The sequence below is a fragment of the Cryptomeria japonica genome, chromosome 11 (genome assembly GCF_030272615.1).
Source record: "Cryptomeria japonica chromosome 11, Sugi_1.0, whole genome shotgun sequence".
In the NCBI taxonomy this organism is placed as follows: domain Eukaryota; kingdom Viridiplantae; phylum Streptophyta; class Pinopsida; order Cupressales; family Cupressaceae; genus Cryptomeria; species Cryptomeria japonica.
The window spans coordinates 586,324,016-586,345,038 of record NC_081415.1 but is presented as its reverse complement, the minus strand read 5'-3'; the positions used below and the strand labels follow the sequence as shown (position 1 = coordinate 586,345,038).

The window sequence follows — 21,023 nt, the reverse complement described above, 5'->3', positions numbered from 1 at the left end:
AGGTGTACGTGGGGCCCAGCCGCCTCACCTCACCTAGCGTAGATCTTACTGTTGGGTTGGCCGGTGAGTGGGGATGGCACTGCCATATATAATGTATTGGCTGACGTGTACAATCAGTAAAGGAGGTGACGTGTCCTGTCGGTAGCCGCTTGCTGCAAGAACTTAAGACGCCGTACAACACCTGATGCGGATGTTTGTGTCCCATAACTATCGCATAATGCACGATGGTCCAATTCGGGGATAATTATTAAGGGGGTCCAATTCGGGGATAATTATTAAGGTGGTCCAATTCCACTTCCCGAAATAAATGAACACGTCATTCCTGCACCTGCACCTGCGCCTGCACACGCAGCAGAGGAATCACATGCAGGCGGCTCTCTGTCTCGCTTGCTGGTAATGTAATGTAGATAAACTTTTACTTTTTCACAGCTGGCCACGTGGCGGGGGAGGAAGTGGGAGAAATGTTTGTTGGGATTCCCATTTATTCGATGGGGACATGACGTTGAGTTGTAAATTCAGGTACATAATTCAAATTCCAGATTTATAACTGGGAATTTTTCTGTGTCGGGACTTAAAGTTGTCAACAGTGATGAGATATTTTTAATGATAAAAGATACGGAGATAAGGTTGTGAGACCACGTGTCTAAGAGTGGGTCTGTGAGATACCTAGGAATTAATTTTGTGTGTGAAACACGGATACCTACCTACATCAATTGCATGCGATCTGGACCAGAGAGAGCATTCTATTTATCAGGGCTAGTCTTTTGGAGGGAAGACAATTATAAAAGGGTCCACTTGGCCCAGCATGACATAATAACTTTTATTCCTGCCTCTAAGCCTCGGGTACGTCGATGACTAATGTGGACAAGGTATCATGCCATGTGGCTCCCACTTTACTCCCCCGGGCGGCTTAGCTCAAATACATTTCTATATCTAAATCTTCTAGAGAACTTGGATTAAATTTTATTGCACATGTATGACTTTGCGTGTTAGAACTGGCAAGTGGGAATAGGAATAATTAAATTAATTAATTTAACAGTTTTTTTTCCCTCATGCGCCTAATTTAAACGTGGAGACCTAACTTATATTATAGTTTTAAAGGTCTCGCTCTTGCCTGCTTCCTTCCTCGTTAAGTACAGCTAAATTTGGGTTAGATTCTCGGGGGAGATTATTAAAAGGATTTTTTTCCCTAATAAGTTAGAAAATATCACATCCAGAGACCATGGCTATTTGTTCTATCTGTTGACTAGCATAAGAAATAGGGTTTCCATCACATCAGAATAAAAGGTTGCATGATCTCCCCTAGATAGTACTCCAAATTTTCCAACATCATGCACAAATTTATGGTTTGTCTATGGAGCCTATTTTGAACACGCAATCTCCGTACTGCCCCCTTTGACTCCATTGTTGTTATCCTGAAATTTAACTTTAGGGGTTTATCATCATGGCAGCTGCCTTTTGAAAATGACTGTTAGGCCTTTCCCAAGGCGAACAGATAAACCGAAACGAAAACCATAAGGAGATTTTTTATATTTTTTATCTTGAAGTTTGGGAATAGGAAACCGAAGAAAGGTCAAATTCAAGCCGGTTACATTTGTCAGATCTGTTTTGCCTCTTATGCTAAATATATTATAAAAGCCAGTCAACTGAGGAACAGTGTGGATTTGATAAAAATGCCTGTTCGATGTTGGGAGTGGTTGTCATGTAGGTTGTTGTCAAGTGAAGGTTGTTGTCAAGTGAAGGAAGAAAGGCACAAGTGGGTCTAGAGTTTTGATGGCTTCTTGACCTTTAAAATTGTCCTCTCAAAACTCGAGGTAGATAGCAAGCATCAATCAATCAATGCATACAAGTTCTATTCTAAGAAATTTGATAAATTGTTCTTTTAATTATTATAAAGATAATATCATAAAAGTTGTTTCGAGCTTATCATTATAGTAGATATAGGACATCTGAACACGAATGAATGAAAGGTTTCAATGATGTCTGTAAGACCAAGCAATTTATGGGACCCAGTGATAGAATTGGTTTCATTCTTGTTCAATTGTGGTAGATAGTAAACATCAATCAATATATACAAATTTTCCTTCAAGAATTATAAATTGTCTTTTCAATTTTAATTAAAATAATTATTATATAAATAACTCTATCCTTACACACTAAGATTCCTAAACATTAATTAAATGAAATTTTTTAATAACGTATAGAAGACCAAACAATCAATAAAAGAATTGTTATAGTTTTCCATCCAGTTACAAGGACCTGTCAGACTAATAATGCAGGCGTCAAATTTAAAATGTCTAGGTCGTTGTATTTTGGACAGGAGTGGCGGAATAATTTAGAGGAATTGGCGGTCCAGGAGCAGAAGGATGAGAAAGTTGTTAGTGGTAAGGAAAGGTCAGCACGCAGCCGCCTTGTCTTTGCCTTAGAAAAGTAAGCCAATCAATCCGGGATTCCGCGGGGGGCGGATGGGATGTAATTATAAGAAATTGAAGAGAAGAGAATCTTAAGACTGAGAGTGCTCACTGCTGACTACTAAACAAATAGACTCGGTCTTGCCCCGTTGAGAAGTAGAACGCCTGGCCGCTATCATTGTAGTAGGCAGCTGATAGTGTTGACTAATTATTCACCCATTTTCACATTTGCCTCCCTCTCTGGTTTAAGCTCTCCATTAGATATTGCTCTCCACTGCTTCGGAATTCATTGCAAGATCTGCTGGGTCGAATTTGGCTTGAGAGGGCAGAAGGAAAAGAAAAAGAGGGTGGGATAATATGAGGTAGAAGAAGAAGAAAAGAGAGGAAGATGGAAGGAATGAAAAGGGCGAATGTTGTGTCGTTCTTGGACTGGAGAACCAGAGTGGATGATTACAGCGGAGTGAAGGAAAAGAATGGCGAGGGAGAAAGAATAGGAAGTGGGCTGAACTTGTTGTCGGCGTGTGGGGGAGAATCAGATGGCGTCGATCTGAAGAAGTTTAGAGAAAATACATGTTCTCCTATTTATAAAGAGGTGGTTTCTCAGGCCAATGGACGGTGGGGAGCACAGATCTATAACAAACATGAGCGAATATGGGTAGAAGAGGACGCAGGCCTCAAGTTCCGAGGAGGGCATCTGCAGAATAGATTTCTTAGCGAGCATTCAAAGGTAGAAACGATGGACGTGGTGGTTCCAAAGGACCAGCTCAAGATTACGGCGTTGGGTGCGCACAAGGCAGAGTCGAAGAATGAGAGTGCAGGTTGGGAGAAAGATAAGTCGTTAAGAGAACCCATGTTTGAGAAGGCGGTGACTCCCAGCGATGTGGGGAAACTGAATCGGCTGGTGATTCCGAAGCATCATGCCGAGAAGTACTTTCCGCTGGACACGACTGCAAACGATAAAGGATTGCTGCTCAATTTCGAGGATAACACAGGAAAAGCTTGGAGGTTCCGTTACTCCTACTGGAACAGCAGTCAGAGCTACGTGCTCACCAAAGGATGGAGTCGATTCGTAAAGGAGAAAAAGTTGGACGCAGGGGATATCGTTTCCTTCGAGAGATCAACCGATGCCCAAAATGCTGAGCGCCTTTACATCAGCTGGAAGCGCCGCCCTTGTCATGCCCTTCAAATTCAGCCAGGCTCCAAAGCATCACTTCTGCGCAGACTTTCGCTTCCCTCACTCGCAGCCTCGCCCACCTTTCAATACGGTCCTTTCCAATCTCAGGCCCTCATTCGCACTGCTTCTTCTTCTTCCAAGCCATTTCCCGAGTTGATGTCGGTGGTCTGGCAGCCCAACAATGGCGGAGCTTTCTGGCGGCTGCCTACGGAGGAGGTTTCGCCGCTCCCCCTGAGCCACAATATGCGTTTTCTACCGGCGGTGGAGCAGAATTCTGCGAGGGAACCTCATGACTTTATGCAGCTCAAGCCCACCGGTGACCGGTCATCGCCTGTTGAGAATGCCGCAGACATGAGCTCCAAGAAGGGCGTCAGGCTGTTTGGGGTCAATTTGTGATTTTATGTGTGGATTTTGTAACTATTACAAAATGTTCAAGTTGTTTTCTACATGTCCAGTTTCAGTTTCAATCCATGCAATTCAAACGGCAACCGCGGACAACAAGTGTACATAGAGATTACGTCTTTCACAATGCTTTAAATAAAATCTTTATCTTATTTTTTCAGTGTTGATGAAATTCTACAACATATCCATTGCACCCATTTGGGCTCTTTAATGTTCCAAAGTTTAGATGTTGTATCGGAAATTTTGTAGACTGTATTCTAGTTCAAAGAAGTTTTGGGTTTGCTATTTGTTGAGAGTTTGTTTCAATGATCATCTTTAAAGATGTTTTTCACATTTTCTAACATCTTGATATTTGCTATTTGTTGACAGTTTGTTTCAATGATCGCTTTTAAAGATGTTTTTCACATTTTCTAACATCTTGATATCATAGAATATAATTTGAAACGTTAATGAAAATATACACACAATCAAATTCAGAAGAAGCGAATTAGTACACTTAGATTGTAGAATCTAAAATGGATGATGACTGTAAGGTGGTAATTCTAATTTCATACCCAACTGAAAGTCTATGGTGCATAAATAATTCATCTTCTAGACTTGACTGATGATTGTTCACCGTTTGCAAGTCAAAACAGCATGTGGTGTATTGAATCTGGCCAAATTCTATGTTTCCGTGGCTATCTGGTTGATCATTATCTATAAAGTGTTTTTTTAATCTCAGACGCCTTCTTTTTCGCGTTTGCAAATTCAAAGTTGCATCGAGGGGATTAAAAACAAGGAAAAAAAACGCATATTGTATGATGGCCACTTGCTTATTATGGTCAAATCACTTTCTTCGTTTGAAGCGATGTGCGTGACTGGCTCTGCACTTGTATATCTATATTAACTGATTGTTAAGTAGTGAGTCATATTTGGTTTAAACTTGTATACTTGATGTACTTATTCAATCCAAATAAAATACTGATTAAGAGACAATTGCTCAAGTACCTGTCGCTTCGTGGTAAAGCCTGCTTTATTACAATCAAGTTTGTGTTCAAAGTATCATGGTGATTGCTGGTACAAGCTTGTCTGGTTCATGATAATTTACGTCCAGTAAATTTTCAATGGTAAATTTTACATTACATTATTAGAATAGAGATTGGGTTCAAACTATAGGACACAAGCTTGTATGCATCTGTAGAAAGAGTACCAAATATTATGCTCAAGAGTTCGCCATTGTTTAAAAGGTTTAGAAGCCTAATATTGGTGAAGCCACACGACTAATGCACATAACCTGTCCATTAGAATCATATCTCAAAAGTTTCTCACAACATGTCTCTTATGTTGACTCATCAATCTTTTCAGACTACTAATATTTAAATGAATTATTAGGTTACAATGCATTTACTTTATTTATAACTTTGGAACCAAAAACATACATAATTCTATTAGAGATGGACCAAACCATTAGCAAATGCATGCACTGATTTATATAAACTATTAATACAATTTATAAATAATGGATGTAAATGACATATCATTTAAAAAGTTGACCAAATAATTAAGAAGGGGACTAGCATCTAAACCTTAAAGTGAGAAACAAATATGTATTTAAATTGACTAAGAGTAAAAAACCAAAATTAGATATGAGATACTATCAATCAACTTATGATTTCACTTAAATGCAATTTAAAAGTTCAAGAAACTTCATATAGTTATATACGCTTTAACAATCCATAAATGATCAAAATACCTCATATGATATTAATGGAAATATTTTACAACTACTATGACAAAAGATTAACTTAAAACGTTAAAGAGCTAGAAATTTATATTTCTAGATATGAAACAGTCATCACCAAAAATTATTAGCCAACTATTAAGACATCTAGATTATGGACATGATTTTTATTTACAACGAGCTTTCCCAAATTTACAAAACCATGGATCAAGTACAATGAGCTTTCCCAAATTTACAAAATCATGGCTCAAGTAGTACCTTAGAATTTAAAGTAAAATTTGATACCCTAGAACACACTAATACCAAATTGTATGAATTCAACCAAATAACTTATATTTGGCCAAAAAGGACCAACCCATTTTATGAAGAGAGCTTGTATTTATAGCAATTACATATGCCGTTTCTATAATAGAAAATGATCAAAATAACTTTTCTCACTTCCCACCTACTCATCTCTGGTTAAAAGTATACTCATTTGAAATCTAAAATATTTCTAATTTAGCCCTAAAATTGAGTGCTAGAATAAAATATCTTATATCAAATACTTAGCCATAGAAAAATCTCCCACATGAAATTACTCACCTCCAAAGTGAACAAATAAATTGTAATGTCCATATTTAAACATCTGACTTTAATAAGGAATACATTTACTTTTCGACATAAAACTTCTAGTCTGTAGCACTAAACTACAAAAGATGAGAAAATATGCAAAAATACGTGCTTGACAAATCAATGGCTTCATAAAGTAAAAAATGAAAATGCATACTCCATGTTTAATGTACAAACTATCATATAAAAGATATAGGTTGCCAGGTAACTATAATATTCAATATCTTGTAAGTCTTAAACCCTAGACCCAATTGACATATTTAAAGAAACTCATTTTTGGAGTCACCATATAATACGATACCACATCATACAACTTTAGATATATCTATTTTTTGTTGGTGTGAATAAGGTTATATCCTAACTAGTTCATAGTTAGCACCTATTCACATTGTTTAGTTTACTTAAGATAGCTTAGTTGTTCACATGTAACTTTCATTTAATATTATTCATGTTAGTTATCCTAGGTGTCATGGGTCATTATTTAATATTAGTTTCATAATGCACCATGCATTTAATATTTGTATCAAGGTAGTTGTATCTATACCTCATCACCCTGTCTTTATTGTTGGCCTGTTGTCATTGATGTCATGGATGTGATTTGGTCCAACGTGTATGAATTTGATTTAGTTCAAAAGTTTTCTTCAGGTATATGATGTTTTGCAATGTCTATATGTAATTACTTCATGCAGCCTTGAGGTCTGATATTTACTCTTACCAGAAGGTGTTTTGGGTCTAGTCCCATCCAGATGCGATGAGAGCAAATTCTTCAAGGTGTCTTTGATTCCAGTCCTATCTGGATATAGTAAAGGCATTTTATGAATCAAATTGGAAGCCGATATTGTATGAAGATGTTTTTGTTTTTTGTAGCCCATGGATAGTCCGGTCTCACCCCTTTCTGGTTGAGCCGACTTGTCAGAACACTTGATGCAGATATATATAGCCATATATGTTGCATGTTAGAAGGATGGTTGTTAAAAAACAACTATTTGTGTATAATGTGTATAAGAAAAACATTTTATGGATGTAAATATTATGAGGTATATGTACAGTGGATGTATCAGATAGTTTGCACACTTAAAAGTAACTATAACCCAATCATATGTTAGATGCAACTCTAATAGTTCAAATCTTGTATTCTTTATTATATAGCAGTGCGCCTTTTGTATTGGGGTAGTGAGCCCAAACTGGTAGTGAGAGACCCCCTTGTACTGTGTAACCGATTACATATTGCATCATTCCCGAGGGAACACTCTCTCTGTGGTTTTTCTCATATTGGGCTTTCCACATACAAATCTAACTTGTTATGTGTTTTTTGTTAATTTTATTTACTACATTTAAATTATATTATGTGATTAGTTAGTTAGAAGTTTTAATAAGTTCAAGGGAATACAAATTCACTCCTCCCCTCTTAGTATTCTAGATATTCAACAATTGGTATCAGAGATAAGTCCTTTGGAAGAGTTTAACTACTCGAAGGAGATCTGAGAAGTTGAACTTATGGATTTAAGTGAAGATCTTAAAAATTCTCTTGAGGATCTTGAGGTGTTAGAAATTGAAAATAAAGATCTGAAATAAAATGTGCAATTGGCTAATGAGCTCATTGAGGAGCTAAGAGAGCATATTTGTAAGTTTAAAATAAGGTATAAAGAAGTCAGTGAAGAACTTAAGAAAGAAAACAACACTATTGTAGATCTGAAAGTAAAAAAATGAAGACTATGAGAAGAATAAGGAATACTTAAGAAAAATGATGAAATGCAAATCAAAAGATTGCATGAGAAGATAAAGCAAGAAGTAACATTTCTAAAGGTAAATCTAGAGAAATCAAAGAGACAAGAGAGTAAAATTGAACCCAGTAAGTCTGACAAGGTGACAGATGCAAAGAGAGCCTCAAAAACCAAGAAGGAAACAAAGAATGAATCTGGTCAGTGTTCATAATCCAGAGAAAATAAAAAAGAAGATTCGCCTTCTATACAAGAAACAACTACCAAGGAAGAAAAAGGTAAGTCTCTAGTTGAGTAGCTAGTAAGTAAGAAAAACACTTTCTTTAATGGTTCTTGTTATAAATGCAATAAAGTAGGACATAGGAGAGTAGAAGGTAGAAGTAGCATGAATCAAACTTCTAACCCATTCTTCAGTAGATGTTACACATGCAATAAATATGGTCATAAAGCTAATCAATGTAGAAATCTAGTTATGAATAAAAATAGATATAATCTCACTTTAGAGGAAGATGTTATACATGCAATATTTTTGGACACAAAGATAAATAGTGTAGGTCAAGACAAAATCTGGTGAACATTAGGTGTTACAACTACATTAAATCTTAACACATGGCAAGAGAATGCAGAAGAAATGAGGTTCAAAATTCAACCAAACCAGCTAAGAAGATTAATGTGGAGCATGTGAAAGCTGAAATGAAGAAGATTTGGAGAAAGAAAGAGATTGTAGATGTATCAACACCTAGCTTCGGTGCAAGCACTTCATCCAGAAATTAAAGAGTTTGTGGCTTTGGCCCAGGGGGAGCAATCAGAAAGACATCATATCCTTGTCTCCTATCAAAGAATGTGAGGTCATAATATCGACAGAGAAAAGTATGAAGAAGTCTAGCTAAAATATATCAAAGTCATAACTCATCACAAGATCTAACATGTTGTGAAACTCGAAAAAGTGGAAGATAGATCACACACATTTAATGTGAAGTGCTACATGAAGGAATATAAGGACAACACTTTAACAAACTTCATTTCACCACAAGTAAAAGAAGCGTTGAGTGTATTGAAGGCAATCAAGGTGATTAGAGTGTTTAGGGTTTCTTTGGTGAAATTGATCAAGGTTAATAATTTGATTGAATCAATTATCATGGATACCATGATTATAGTTGATGTTACATCCAAGCCTCACCCTGTATTTGAGAAGAATCCATACAAGGCAATGGAAGTTGATCTCGACTGGGGCTTTCTCAAACATACGCATTTTTGTGGTGTTGGCAGAGGACATCCAGTCCTTTATCCACATCAAACAAGAGGAGTTCATCCATCATGGAAAATGTCGGAGTTGTGGACTGACAAAATCATTAACGAGTACAATCAAGTAAGACCCAAATTTGCTAACCTAGTTAAGAAGAAACTAGACACATGGAATGACTTTCCTGACTTCACATTATGATGAAAGGTGGATTAGAATAGCTATGAGTCAGTTACATGATGAATTTATTTGGTTAGAGAAAACTAATGTCACCAAAGATGTAATGAAAGCTATTACCAGACTGAGTGATTTCGAAGATATTCCCGAAATTTGCTAAGAAAAAGGATGTCATGGATTTAATTGGTGCACATTTTGACAAATGTTCTCTGGCAATTGACTCCATTTGGAATCTAATGGTTAACTATTTATCAATGATGGTTGGAAACAAGATTTATTTTACCAACAACAAAAACTCCATTTCGGCCATGACAGTAAATATGACATATGAAATGGCAGAGCTGAACAAGGATTTTGATCTTTGTGAGATCTTGCGATAGCAGTTCCTAGAGACTCATGCTCAATGCAGGAAGAAGAAGCATTCTTTCAAATTCAGAACCCTATCTCTATGTATTATATTTTACTTCTTACAAGAGTTACCTAGTTGAGGTAGGTTTTTTTGGTCTCTAGATATGCCTGTAGTCCATCAAATTGTAGAAAGGTTAAAGGGGTTCATCAATGACAATGCAAGAGAATATGTGTTTGCATCCTTCTTCTCCATTCTTTAGGTGAACGTGTAGAGAAGAGAAATGATCTCTAAGGAGGTAGTTGTCAAGTACAATAATGACATCACTTTTGTACTTACAACTGATAAATGCTACATGGAGGCAATTGTTTCAAGGAAGGTTTGGATCCCTCCATTCGGATATGAAGCTACCTAGAAGATGCTTGAAGGTGGAGCTTGTTGGAATCAATAAACACTAAGAGGGGGGGCGGTGAATAAGTATTCAAGTAATTATAAATTTATTAATCTGATTCTTTATCCTTCAGATGCTAATAACAAAAAATATAATGTAGAAATACAAAGCAAACAAGCATATAACCATAATACCAATATTTTTACATGGAAACCAAGAAAGGGAAAAACCATGGTGGGATTGAGTACCCATAGTATTATTATACTATGGCTAGTAGTAAAACAATATTACATGAGGGGAATGCACATGCATTCAGGCACACTGCCTAGAGCTCACTACTCAATTACAAAAGGGCTGCAACCCAGAGGAAGGCTCATTGCCTTACAGGATAATACAAAATGACTACAATGAGTAATGAACTGAAGAAAAGAATCTAACTATACGAAATAACAGCTCTGATTAGGCACAAAGTGATCTGATGTTGTTGTTTTGATAAACTACTCTGTTTTGCTCTACCACTGATTACTGGATCAACAAAACTTAAGGTGCGCATGTGAAACTACACTCAATCACTCCCAAAATCATCTCCCACAACATATCATCCTTCAAAAACATTATCCAAGTCAATCTTATATATCTGCACTAACAAAATTAATCTCCCATAAGTTGGCTTCTCAAAATATTAGAATATGAAACGCGTAGCTTCAAGTCGGCTCAAATCTTTACAAAACCATATTCTAGATCCAAAACATATGATCACACACTTTCCATAAGTCGGTCCAATTACTTAAAACTTACCGACAACCACCAGAATCACCTCAAAGATTCCAGTCCACAGAGTACATCACCAATAATGAAGATAACCCTATTTTATTGCTCAACCGAATACCGAACCTTCTAATAAGCATAAGAATCAACATTAGAGGATCGGATTGCATGATAATCTGCTTCTCATATTCAATCAACTTAACTCAAATCATTGAAACCAAAAACAAATCATCGAAAATGATAAATGCACACCAAGACTGTACAATGAGTATCACCGCCAGACTTATACCAAAACTTACTCAAGACATCCAGATATCCCAAACTCAATACTGGATAAGATTAATAGGCCGAGTTTCCATCAATGACAACTCCTAATAAATATCATGAACCAGACATCATCAATCTTCACTGGAGCATCACCAGAATAGTGTCTTATGCCAACAATCTCCCCCTTTGGCATTGATGGCAACACTATGAAAAATGATAGGTGTTCCAAAAATACAAAACTGCAAGCAATCTATCCAACTAAAATATGTAAACTCAACTGACTCCCTCTACGAATGAGCATCATTTTTCATTGCTATCTCCCAACTCTCTCCCCCTTTGATATCAATGGAAAAGGATAGGAATCTGCCAAAACTTATGTACAAATGAATGCAATAATTTACATGAATTTAAAAATGTCTACATAAGTGACCTTCAAGGATTTCAAGTACTCATTCCATCCTCTCAGGAAACAATCTAAAACATTAATCAGAGCACTAAACATGTATGCATGAACTTCAATGCCTTTGAGATCTGATGACACCAGTTTACCTAAAGGACTAACTTCATCCTGCTGAGCTCCAAGTAAGGTGTCCATCTGGGGAGTGATCAAACTTCTTAGTTCTCCCACTCTACTTAACACTTTCTCTTTTTCCTTATTCAAGCCCTTTATTTTGCTAGCGAGATCCATTATTTGAGGTTCGAGGGAACTTGGAAAAACCAAAGGAGGGGTAAATGAATGACCAATACTGGATAGTTTCCCTTCAAGATCTCTTATTTTCTTATCAATATCAGTAGCAAACTTGGGAAAAAATAGACATGGCTTGAATTTTTTTTTTCCTTCATCTAATGCATCTTCTACACTTTTTACCGTAGACTTCAAAACTTCCCTATTAGCCTCAATTATTTTCAAATAGGTTTGAAGCCTCATCTCATTGAACTTATTCAAAACCTTGCAGCTTTCTCTAATGATACAAAATTGGATTCTACTATCCTTAAGCTTACTAGAGGGTGAGTCATTGGAAATCTGCTTAAGGTTAGGCAAAAATCTATCCAAAACTGCAGTTGCCAAAGATATCACCTCTTTTTCTTCTGATGTGGACTTGAGTAAGTTTTCACTGGACTTGATCTATGCAAGGGTGGCCCATTTTAGTGCTTGAAGAGGGGACATGACACTTAAGTCTACCAGACCATGAGAAAGATCATCCTCAACTGTAATTTTCTTTCCTTTATCAGGAATAGTGGCCTTTGTCATGGTTGTCAGAGATTCAATTTTTTTCTCTTCACCCTTCCCCTTCCTAACTACTTCATTTATATCCTTTTCACCCTCTTTGTCATCATCTTAGTCCTTTCCACTTCACCTAACTCCTCACCTATCATCTCCACAATGATCTCAATCTCTATAGGATCCTGAGTGGCATCATCAGAGTTATTGACTGCTTGATTATCAGAGGCATCAACTGGAACTTCTTGTCCAACTAGATCTATAGATGACTAATCTTGTTGTCCACTGGAAACATCTGCAGACACATTTGGGATAGATGGAGTATCCTTAGGCTCGAAGACTACTTCTTGCTCTTTCAGAATAGATTTTTCTTGAGAAGAGTCTTCCGGATTCACATCAACTCTATGATCATTCAGAAACTATTTCAAAATTATTTCAGATTCCTTTATCACCTCATATTTCTTCCCTATCATAATTTTATTTACCCTTCTCTGGCTTCAGAATCTATCCTTGGCAATTTTTAGTAACTGAGTGACTTCATCTCTAGAAATAACAGAAGATAGATTTACTAGCATATATTATTTTATTCTCTCATCCTCTAGTGAATTTGTATGTCTCCTTGCATCCAAAATGTCATACAAGCTCTTGGGGATCATAGATGATAGTCTATCAAGACCTTACTGAATTTATCCATATATTCCACAATTGCTTCTTCAACATCTCATTGATCTTTTTCCTCAAAATTCTCATAATATATAGAAACATTTTTCAAATTTTCATCTTTCAAAATCTCATCAATTAATTGATGCAAAGTCATAGGAGGCACAATTTCATATGGACCTTCAAGCTTACCAGACTTAAGAGATTGATCTATCTCAAATTTCTTATTTCCCACTCTTGTCCTTTCAGATGGCTCTCCATGTGACTTGGATTTCTTGGCAGGAGGAACATCACTAGATGTAGCCTTCTAGACTACCCTTGCATAGGTGGCAGTCTTCTTTACTTCCCTCACATCTTCATCTGACTTTGTTTCCTCTTCTGTTGCAGCATATTGCCTTGTAGGATTCTCCTTCTTCCTCTTCTCACCTCCACTTTTAGATGCTACAGGTTTAGGCTTGGGTAGAGGTACCAGCTTCTGCACACCGAAGGTAGGTGCAGATTTGCTAGGCTTGGCCTTGGATTGTTTGGGAGGAGCTGGTTTAGCTTGTAGCTTTACCACATCTTCCTCCTTTGGAATGTTTTTCTCTCTTTCCCTCAACATTGTTTCTCTGGTTATACCCATTTGTTCAACAAGTTCCTTGAACTCCTTTCTCACCTTTCTTTTCCTTGTAGGCCTAGTGACCTTCTTGTGCAGATCTAGATCTTTTTCTTGAAAAGCTCCAAATCTTTCTTCCTTCTAATCGACTAGTTGGCTCAATATGTGTTAAGAATATGCATCAAGTGTATCAATGTCAACCTAATATCCCATGGGCATGATCTAGACTGTTCGAGGCTCAACAACCTCCACATGAAATTGATCCTTATAAACCAAAAAAAAATGACCTTCTCATTGCCAAAAACCAACAATCTCCAAAAAGATCATCACCAGAAAACAAAGAGTAATAGTCTCTCCCAAAGAACAATCTCTCCCCCTGGGAGCAACATGTGTTATCCAAAGTTCCTCAAAAGATAATGTGTTTTTCCATAGATATCTCTCCCCCTTTGACATCAAATGCCAAAGTTATAATAAAACCAAGTTCATATACAAAATACCAATCAATTCAATATACCAACTACTCCCCCTGAGAAGTAGCTTCCTCATCAAAGACCGGAGTAAAAGATTTGTCTATTAATTCTGTCGGTTGATGACAATCATCAACTGTCTAAGTCTCTACCGATGGTGGTATGACTCCAAGCTAATCTCCGAGATATTCAAAAGTCTCCTTAGGCAAAGGTTTTGTAAAAATATCTACAAGTTGTTCTTTAGTATTCACATAAACCAGTTTTATCTCCTTTTCTTCAAATTCTTCCCTTAGAAAATTCAGTTTGATAGAAACATGTTTTATTTTAGAATGTAATACTGGATTTGTAGATATATCAATTGCTGCAGTGTTATCACAATATATAGTAATAGGTTCCTTGCATTTTACCTTTATGTCTTTCAACATTTCAAATTCTTGCTGCATTTTAGTAGAAAATTCCTTACATAAACCATCTTCTCCTCCAAAGATTATATCATCAACAAATAATTCTATAATCAAGATGTCATCATTAGTTATTTTGTAATATAAATTGTTGTCTACATTTCCTTTAGTAAAACCAATCTTTAAAAGATACTTATCCAATCTTGCATACCAAGCTCTTGGAGCTTGTTTTAATCCATACAGAGCTTTTCTTAACCTGCAAACCATATCATTGTCATCTGTCAAAGAAAATCCATCAGGTTGTTCAATGTATACTTCCTCTTCAAGATCTCCATTCAAAAATGCACATTTAATATCCATTTGATAAACTTTGTAGTTCTTGTGTGCTACAAAAGCCAAGAATAATCTGACTGCCTCAATTCTAGCTACCAGTGCAAAGGTTTCATTGTAATCAACTCCTTTCTAAGAATATCCCTTACACACTAGTCTTGCTTTATTTTTGACAACCTTACCATCTTCATTAAGTGTGTTTCTGAATACCCATTTGGTTCCAATTACATTTTTATCTTTAGGCCGGGGAACTAATGTCCAAGTGTTATTTTTCTTGATTTGTTCTAATTCTTCTTCCATAGCTTTAATCCAAAATTTATCTTCACATGCCTCATTAACAGATGATGGTTCAATTTAAGAAATAAGACATACCTCTTCATTTTCCAATCTTTCTCTTGTCATAACTCCTTTAAATTTGTTTCCAATTATCTGATCTTCAGAATGATTCAATCTTACATACCGGGGTGTCTTTGTTTGTTGTTGTTCTTCAATCATTGTGGAATCCTCAAATGGTACCGGGGTAACTGGATCTTCATTCTGTACCTGTGGATTTAGTGTAGGTTCATTTGTCACAATTTCTATTGCTGGTTCAGAGTCTATATACCTTAAAGTTCCTCTGAATTGTTCATCAATTTTTACATTTTTACTTTCAACAATTTTCTGCAATCTCTTGTTAAAACATCTATACGCTTTGCTCTTAGATGAATAACCAAGAAATATTCCTTCATCATCTCTTCTGATATAACATTTACTTCCAAAAATTCTGAAATACTTAAGAGTAGGAGTATTACCAAACCATAGTTCATGAGGGGTCTAACCGGTTTCACCTTTGATGTAAACTTTGTTGAATGCATAGACCACTGTGCTAACTGCTTCTCTCCAATACACATGTGGTAAATTTTCTTCTCATAACATACTTCTTGCTGCATCCAAGATAGGTCTGTTTTTCCTTTCAATAACTCCATTTTGTTGTGGTGTCCGAGGTGCTGATAGCTGTCTTCTGATTCCATTCACTTCACAGAATGTATTAAAGTCCTTAGATGTGAATTCTCCTCCTTGATCTGATCTTAAGCATTTGATTCATTGTATGTGATTGAAGGTTTTTTCATTGATGGCAACCTTACAATCCTATGGCACCGGCAAGGCATTACACTGACAAGATAGTTCACCGGCATCAACAGATCACACTTTACACCGGCTCTCAGACCACCGACACTGGCATAGAGAAAGGAAGCATACTGACACAGAGGCTGACAGGATTTTTGATATATTATATTTTGTTTATTATTGTAAAAACTTTGTAACCCGACTTGGCAAGTTGTAAAATGACTCTTATATATAAGAGAGATCATTGTAGACATTTTAAAAAGTGAAAAAGCGAATAAAGGAAGATATTAGGTAGGCCTATTATGCGAAATATAGGTTAAAGGTTTTATGTAAAGAACAGAGTAGAAACCGGTACTCGATCAAGAATTATAGATGCTATTGTAAAGTAGTACAAGATATTGGATTTGTATAATCCACATTGTAAGTCAGTGAGACTTCCCATTGAGCAGTGAGCTCTAGCCAGTTGGCCTTCCTGCATGTGCAAGCCCCTCTTGTAAATAATATTCTCTTATTGGCCAGTAAGTGAATATTGTGGGTCACAAATCTCACCAAGGTTTTTCCCACACTGGGTTTCCTCATTAAATCCTTGTGTCATGGTGTGCTTTTCATGTGGATGCTTTTAATTCTATTTGTTGCATTATTTCTTGCATACCAGTATACTGTTATAATATGTTCTACATGTTTTAAGTTAAGAAATTCAATTCACCGATTATATACTGATTTACCCCCCTCTTAGTATCTGTGGGAATCCTAACATTATCAACCATAAAACAAACGGCCTTCTCATATTTATCTACTATGGTTTTAGGAATTCTCTCTCTGGCTTTCATAGTAGCTTGGAAGTTCTTGAAATAGCCCCATAAGGCAGATATTCTCATCACATTGTCACCTATACCCAACAATCCTTTAATTTTCATAGCCACCAGTTTGTCATAAGCCCATTGGACTTTACCGATTCCAGGGATCTCATTCAAGAAATAGAGAGCTAAGAACACAATTAAGGATCCAAAATTGAAGGTATGGTTCTTATCTTTCTTTATTTTCTTCAAGCTGCTCAACAATTCACTAAGGAGTACCAAACAAAGATCAAACCTTTTATCCTCCTTGAGCATCTGATATGCAGTGTATATAGTAGTATTGGAGACTAACTTCTGCTTGCTGGATTGATAAACCTTGTAGCCCACAACCATTGAGGAAAATCTAACATCATGCTCGACAATTTAATTTATTTTCATTGATCAGTTGTCATATTGGGAATCGGTACCAGCTACCATAGTGGTGTTTTGTACTTTTCGTAGACTAGGAATCTCACCGGTTGAACTTAAGCATGTGACTGCTTGAATGGTCTGCTTTGTAATCTTATGAGGTTTGTCTAGCCATATGAACTCATCATGAACCCTACTCAGAATGTACCAGACCCATCCAGTTCATCAAATACTGGGAAATAGATAAACTGTGTGAAACCCTTGTGGTGGAGAATCTTGTATTTCGGCTTCAGATTGCCTAGATTATCTGCCATATGCTTGTTATAGAGTGTAAGCATGTCCGCATTTCCAAGTTTTTCAATATCACAATGAATGTATGCCCTAATATCTTCATTGTGAAGAACGTCGTGTATGGGACTGAAGAAAATGCTCCTTCCAGATCATCTTCAATAGATTTGAAAGGATGCCTTTTGAAAACGGGCCTTCCTCTATCAGAAATTTCAACTACTAGAGGAGTAGCAATACTAGATGCTGATGCTATGATGAATTTAGGGTTTTAAAATGATAGATCATGAATGGATAAATACCTCTTGATTCACAACCGGGTGCAAGGAATCGCTAAATGATCGCTCCAAGCTCGGTTTTTGCTGTCAAATCTCTTTCTCTGTGTTGCTGTCAAATCTCTTTCTCTCTGTTGTTGTGATCTTCTCCCTTGTTTTTATTGTGAAGAATAAACTTTTGAAATTCCCTTTTAACCTAATTTCCTGTTGTAATAAATGATCATCCTTAAAGCTTCCGGTTACCTTATTTTTCATGAAATCGGCTACCAGAGTCTCAAATCTTCGTGAAATATTTTGAATACTATATGTGTGCTTTATCTAAATCTTCTGCAACCTTCTAGAACTAGTTACAGATCTCTAGAGAGGGGGTTTTATTAATCTACATGAAAAACTCCTCCTAAGGCCAAAAAGCTCTAGTTATCGGATGAGGTTCCATCACTGGATTCAGGTGTGGATCCATTCTGCACATTTTCTTCTTCTTTCTCTACCCACATATTCTTATACTGATCTCTGATTTCATCTACCTTTTCTTTGCCTTTCTCATCAGATTTGTTATTGTTCACCAGACCATTGTTCCTACTTCTGCAATATTTTGCAATATGACTTAGTTTGTTGCACGGATGACTGACAACATTTCTCTGCACTGGCAAAAAATTCATTTGATTTTGGCTCATCCTGCATTTGTTAGATATTGTCCAAACATCCCACATGCAAAACATCTCTTATTCTAGAATTTTTTCATTATTCAACACATATTTGACTTCTTACCAAAGTTGTTGCATTTGAAACATTGACCGTTAAAGGTAGGACCATTATTCATAATCCCATAATTCATCTTACTTCTATAATTATTTTCCATATGACCAAATCTATTGCAAGTAAAACATCTACCATTGAATTTATAGGCATTAGGTTGTCTTAACAAAGGTTTCTTTTCCCAAGTGACGATTATATTTTACATTGCATTGTCCAGAACTAAAGGATTCTCCTTTCTCATATCCAAGTCCTCTTGTATCTTTTTCATGTCTCTGAATATCCAACATCTCATCCAACTGAGCTCAACTAGCTTTGAACTTCTCTTTGTATTCATTAGCAATAGTCAGCTCATCTCTTAGAATTATGTTCTATCTTTCAAGTTCTTGACCATCATTCTTTATTGGAATCAACTCAAACTTTGACTAGTCATTGTCATATGTTAGTCTGCTACATTCATTTGATCTTTCTTTCAAGGATTGAGTCAAGTTTTTTTCATTCTTCTTTTGGTCTTTAATCTCCCTAGTCAGCTTCATCACAATAGATTGCATCTCATTCTTCAAAAATGCATTCTCCCTGGCCATCTTATCACATTCATCTGTCTTTTCTTGATTTTCAATGCTTTTCTCTTCTTTATCATTCAACTTGTCCATCAACTCCTTTCTCTTTTCCCAAGAAGTCAATTGATCTTTCAAGGTTTTAATGAAGTCTTCAGCTACATTAAGATTTCTTTTCAAGCTACTATTTTCCTTGATTGCTACATCAAGATCTTCAAGTGCCACACTAAGCTGTCTCTACAAATCAGAGTCTATTGATTCAATCTTTTGGATCTTCGTCAAGCTGTTACACTTCCTTAGAGGAACTAGGCTCTAATACCAATTTTTGGAATCAATGAACACTAAGAGGGGGGGTGAATCAATATTCTGGTAAATACAAATTTATTAATTTGATTCTTTATCCATAGAATGCTAATAACAAAAACTATAATGCAGAAACATAAAGAAAACAAGCACATAACCATAACACCAATATTTTTACATGGAAACTCGGAAAGGGAAAAACCATGGTGGGATTGAGTACCCACAATATTATTATACTATGGCCAGTAGTAAAATAATATTACATGAGGGGAATGCACATTCTTTCAGACACACTGCCTAGAGCTCACTGCTCAATTACAAAAGGGATACAACTCAGAGGAAGGCTCACTACCTTACATGCTAATACAAAATGATTACAATGAGTAATGAACTGAAGAAAAGAATCTAACTATGCCAAATAACAGTTTTGGTTAGGCACAAAGTGATCCGCTATTGTTGTTCTGATAAACTGCTCTGTTCTACTTTGCCACTGATTACTGAATCAATAAAACTTAAGGTGCGCACGTGAAAGTGCGCTCAACCGCTCCCAAAATCATCTCCCAACACATATCATCCATTAACAAAATCATCCAAGTCAATCTTATATATCCGCACTAACAAAATTGATCTCCCACAAGTCAGCTTCTCAAAATATCAAAATATGAAACATGTAGCTTCAAGTCGGCTCAAATCTTTACACAACCATATTTTAGATCCAAAACATATGATCACACACTTTCCAGAAGTTAGTCCAATTACTTCAAACTTACCAACAACCTCTAGAATCACCTCAAAGAATCCAGACCACACATTACACCACCAATAATGAATATAACTCTGTTTTACTGCTCAATCAGATACCGAACCTCTAATAAGCATAAGAATCAACATTGGAGGATAGGATTGCATAATGATTTTCTTCTCATACTCAATCAAATTAACTCAGATCACTGAAACCAAAAACACATCACTGAAAATGATAAATACACACCAAGACTGTACATTGAGTATCACCAACAGAAGTTTACCAAAACTTACTCAAGACATCTGGAAATCCCAAATGCCATACTAGATTAGATCAATAGGCTGAGTTGCCATCACTGACAACTCCTAAGAAATATCATGCACCAAACATCATCAATCTTCACTGGAGCATCACCAGAATAGTGTCTTATGCCAACACAGCTCAAGTTCTATTGTAGAGTCTAGTTGATGAATCACAAGAACATTTTAGAACCACAGAGGAGAAGTCTCTGAAGGTCTGCATGGAACTCACTAAGAAGGATCATGAAAGGACTATGAAGAAATTAATTCAAGAGTCCATGGAAAAGGCTAAACTCATTGAGGAAGATATTACTAAGATTAGACATTTTGGAAGGCTTGCCAACACATCTAGAGCATCTAAAGTCACTTAGAAGGAGCTTTCGTCTTCCAGTTCTTAGAAAAAGCCAAGATGAAGGCTATAATTCTAGGGTCCAAAGAAGAGGGAGATGCAGAGCAATGCAAGATACATGTCTGGAAGTCCAAAGTGAAGAAAGTCAAGAAGTCACTTGATGTAGAGAGCTTGTGTGAATCTCTTGCTCAGGTAAAAATCCCAAGAGAGGTAGGCGGTCATTTTATTGAGGAAAATGTTG

At 36.4% G+C, this 21,023-nt stretch overlaps 1 protein-coding gene across 1 annotated transcript; it reads left to right on the top strand.

Moving 5' to 3' along the window:
- The first annotated feature begins 2,370 nt into the window (after positions 1 to 2,370).
- Positions 2,371 to 4,147, top strand: LOC131072907 (AP2/ERF and B3 domain-containing transcription factor ARF14). Its single transcript, XM_058009200.2, has one exon. It carries the CDS (start codon positions 2,800 to 2,802, stop codon positions 3,979 to 3,981), a length of 1,182 nt encoding a protein of 393 aa, XP_057865183.1. The 5' UTR covers positions 2,371 to 2,799; the 3' UTR covers positions 3,982 to 4,147.
- The last annotated feature ends 16,876 nt before the right edge of the window (positions 4,148 to 21,023 follow it).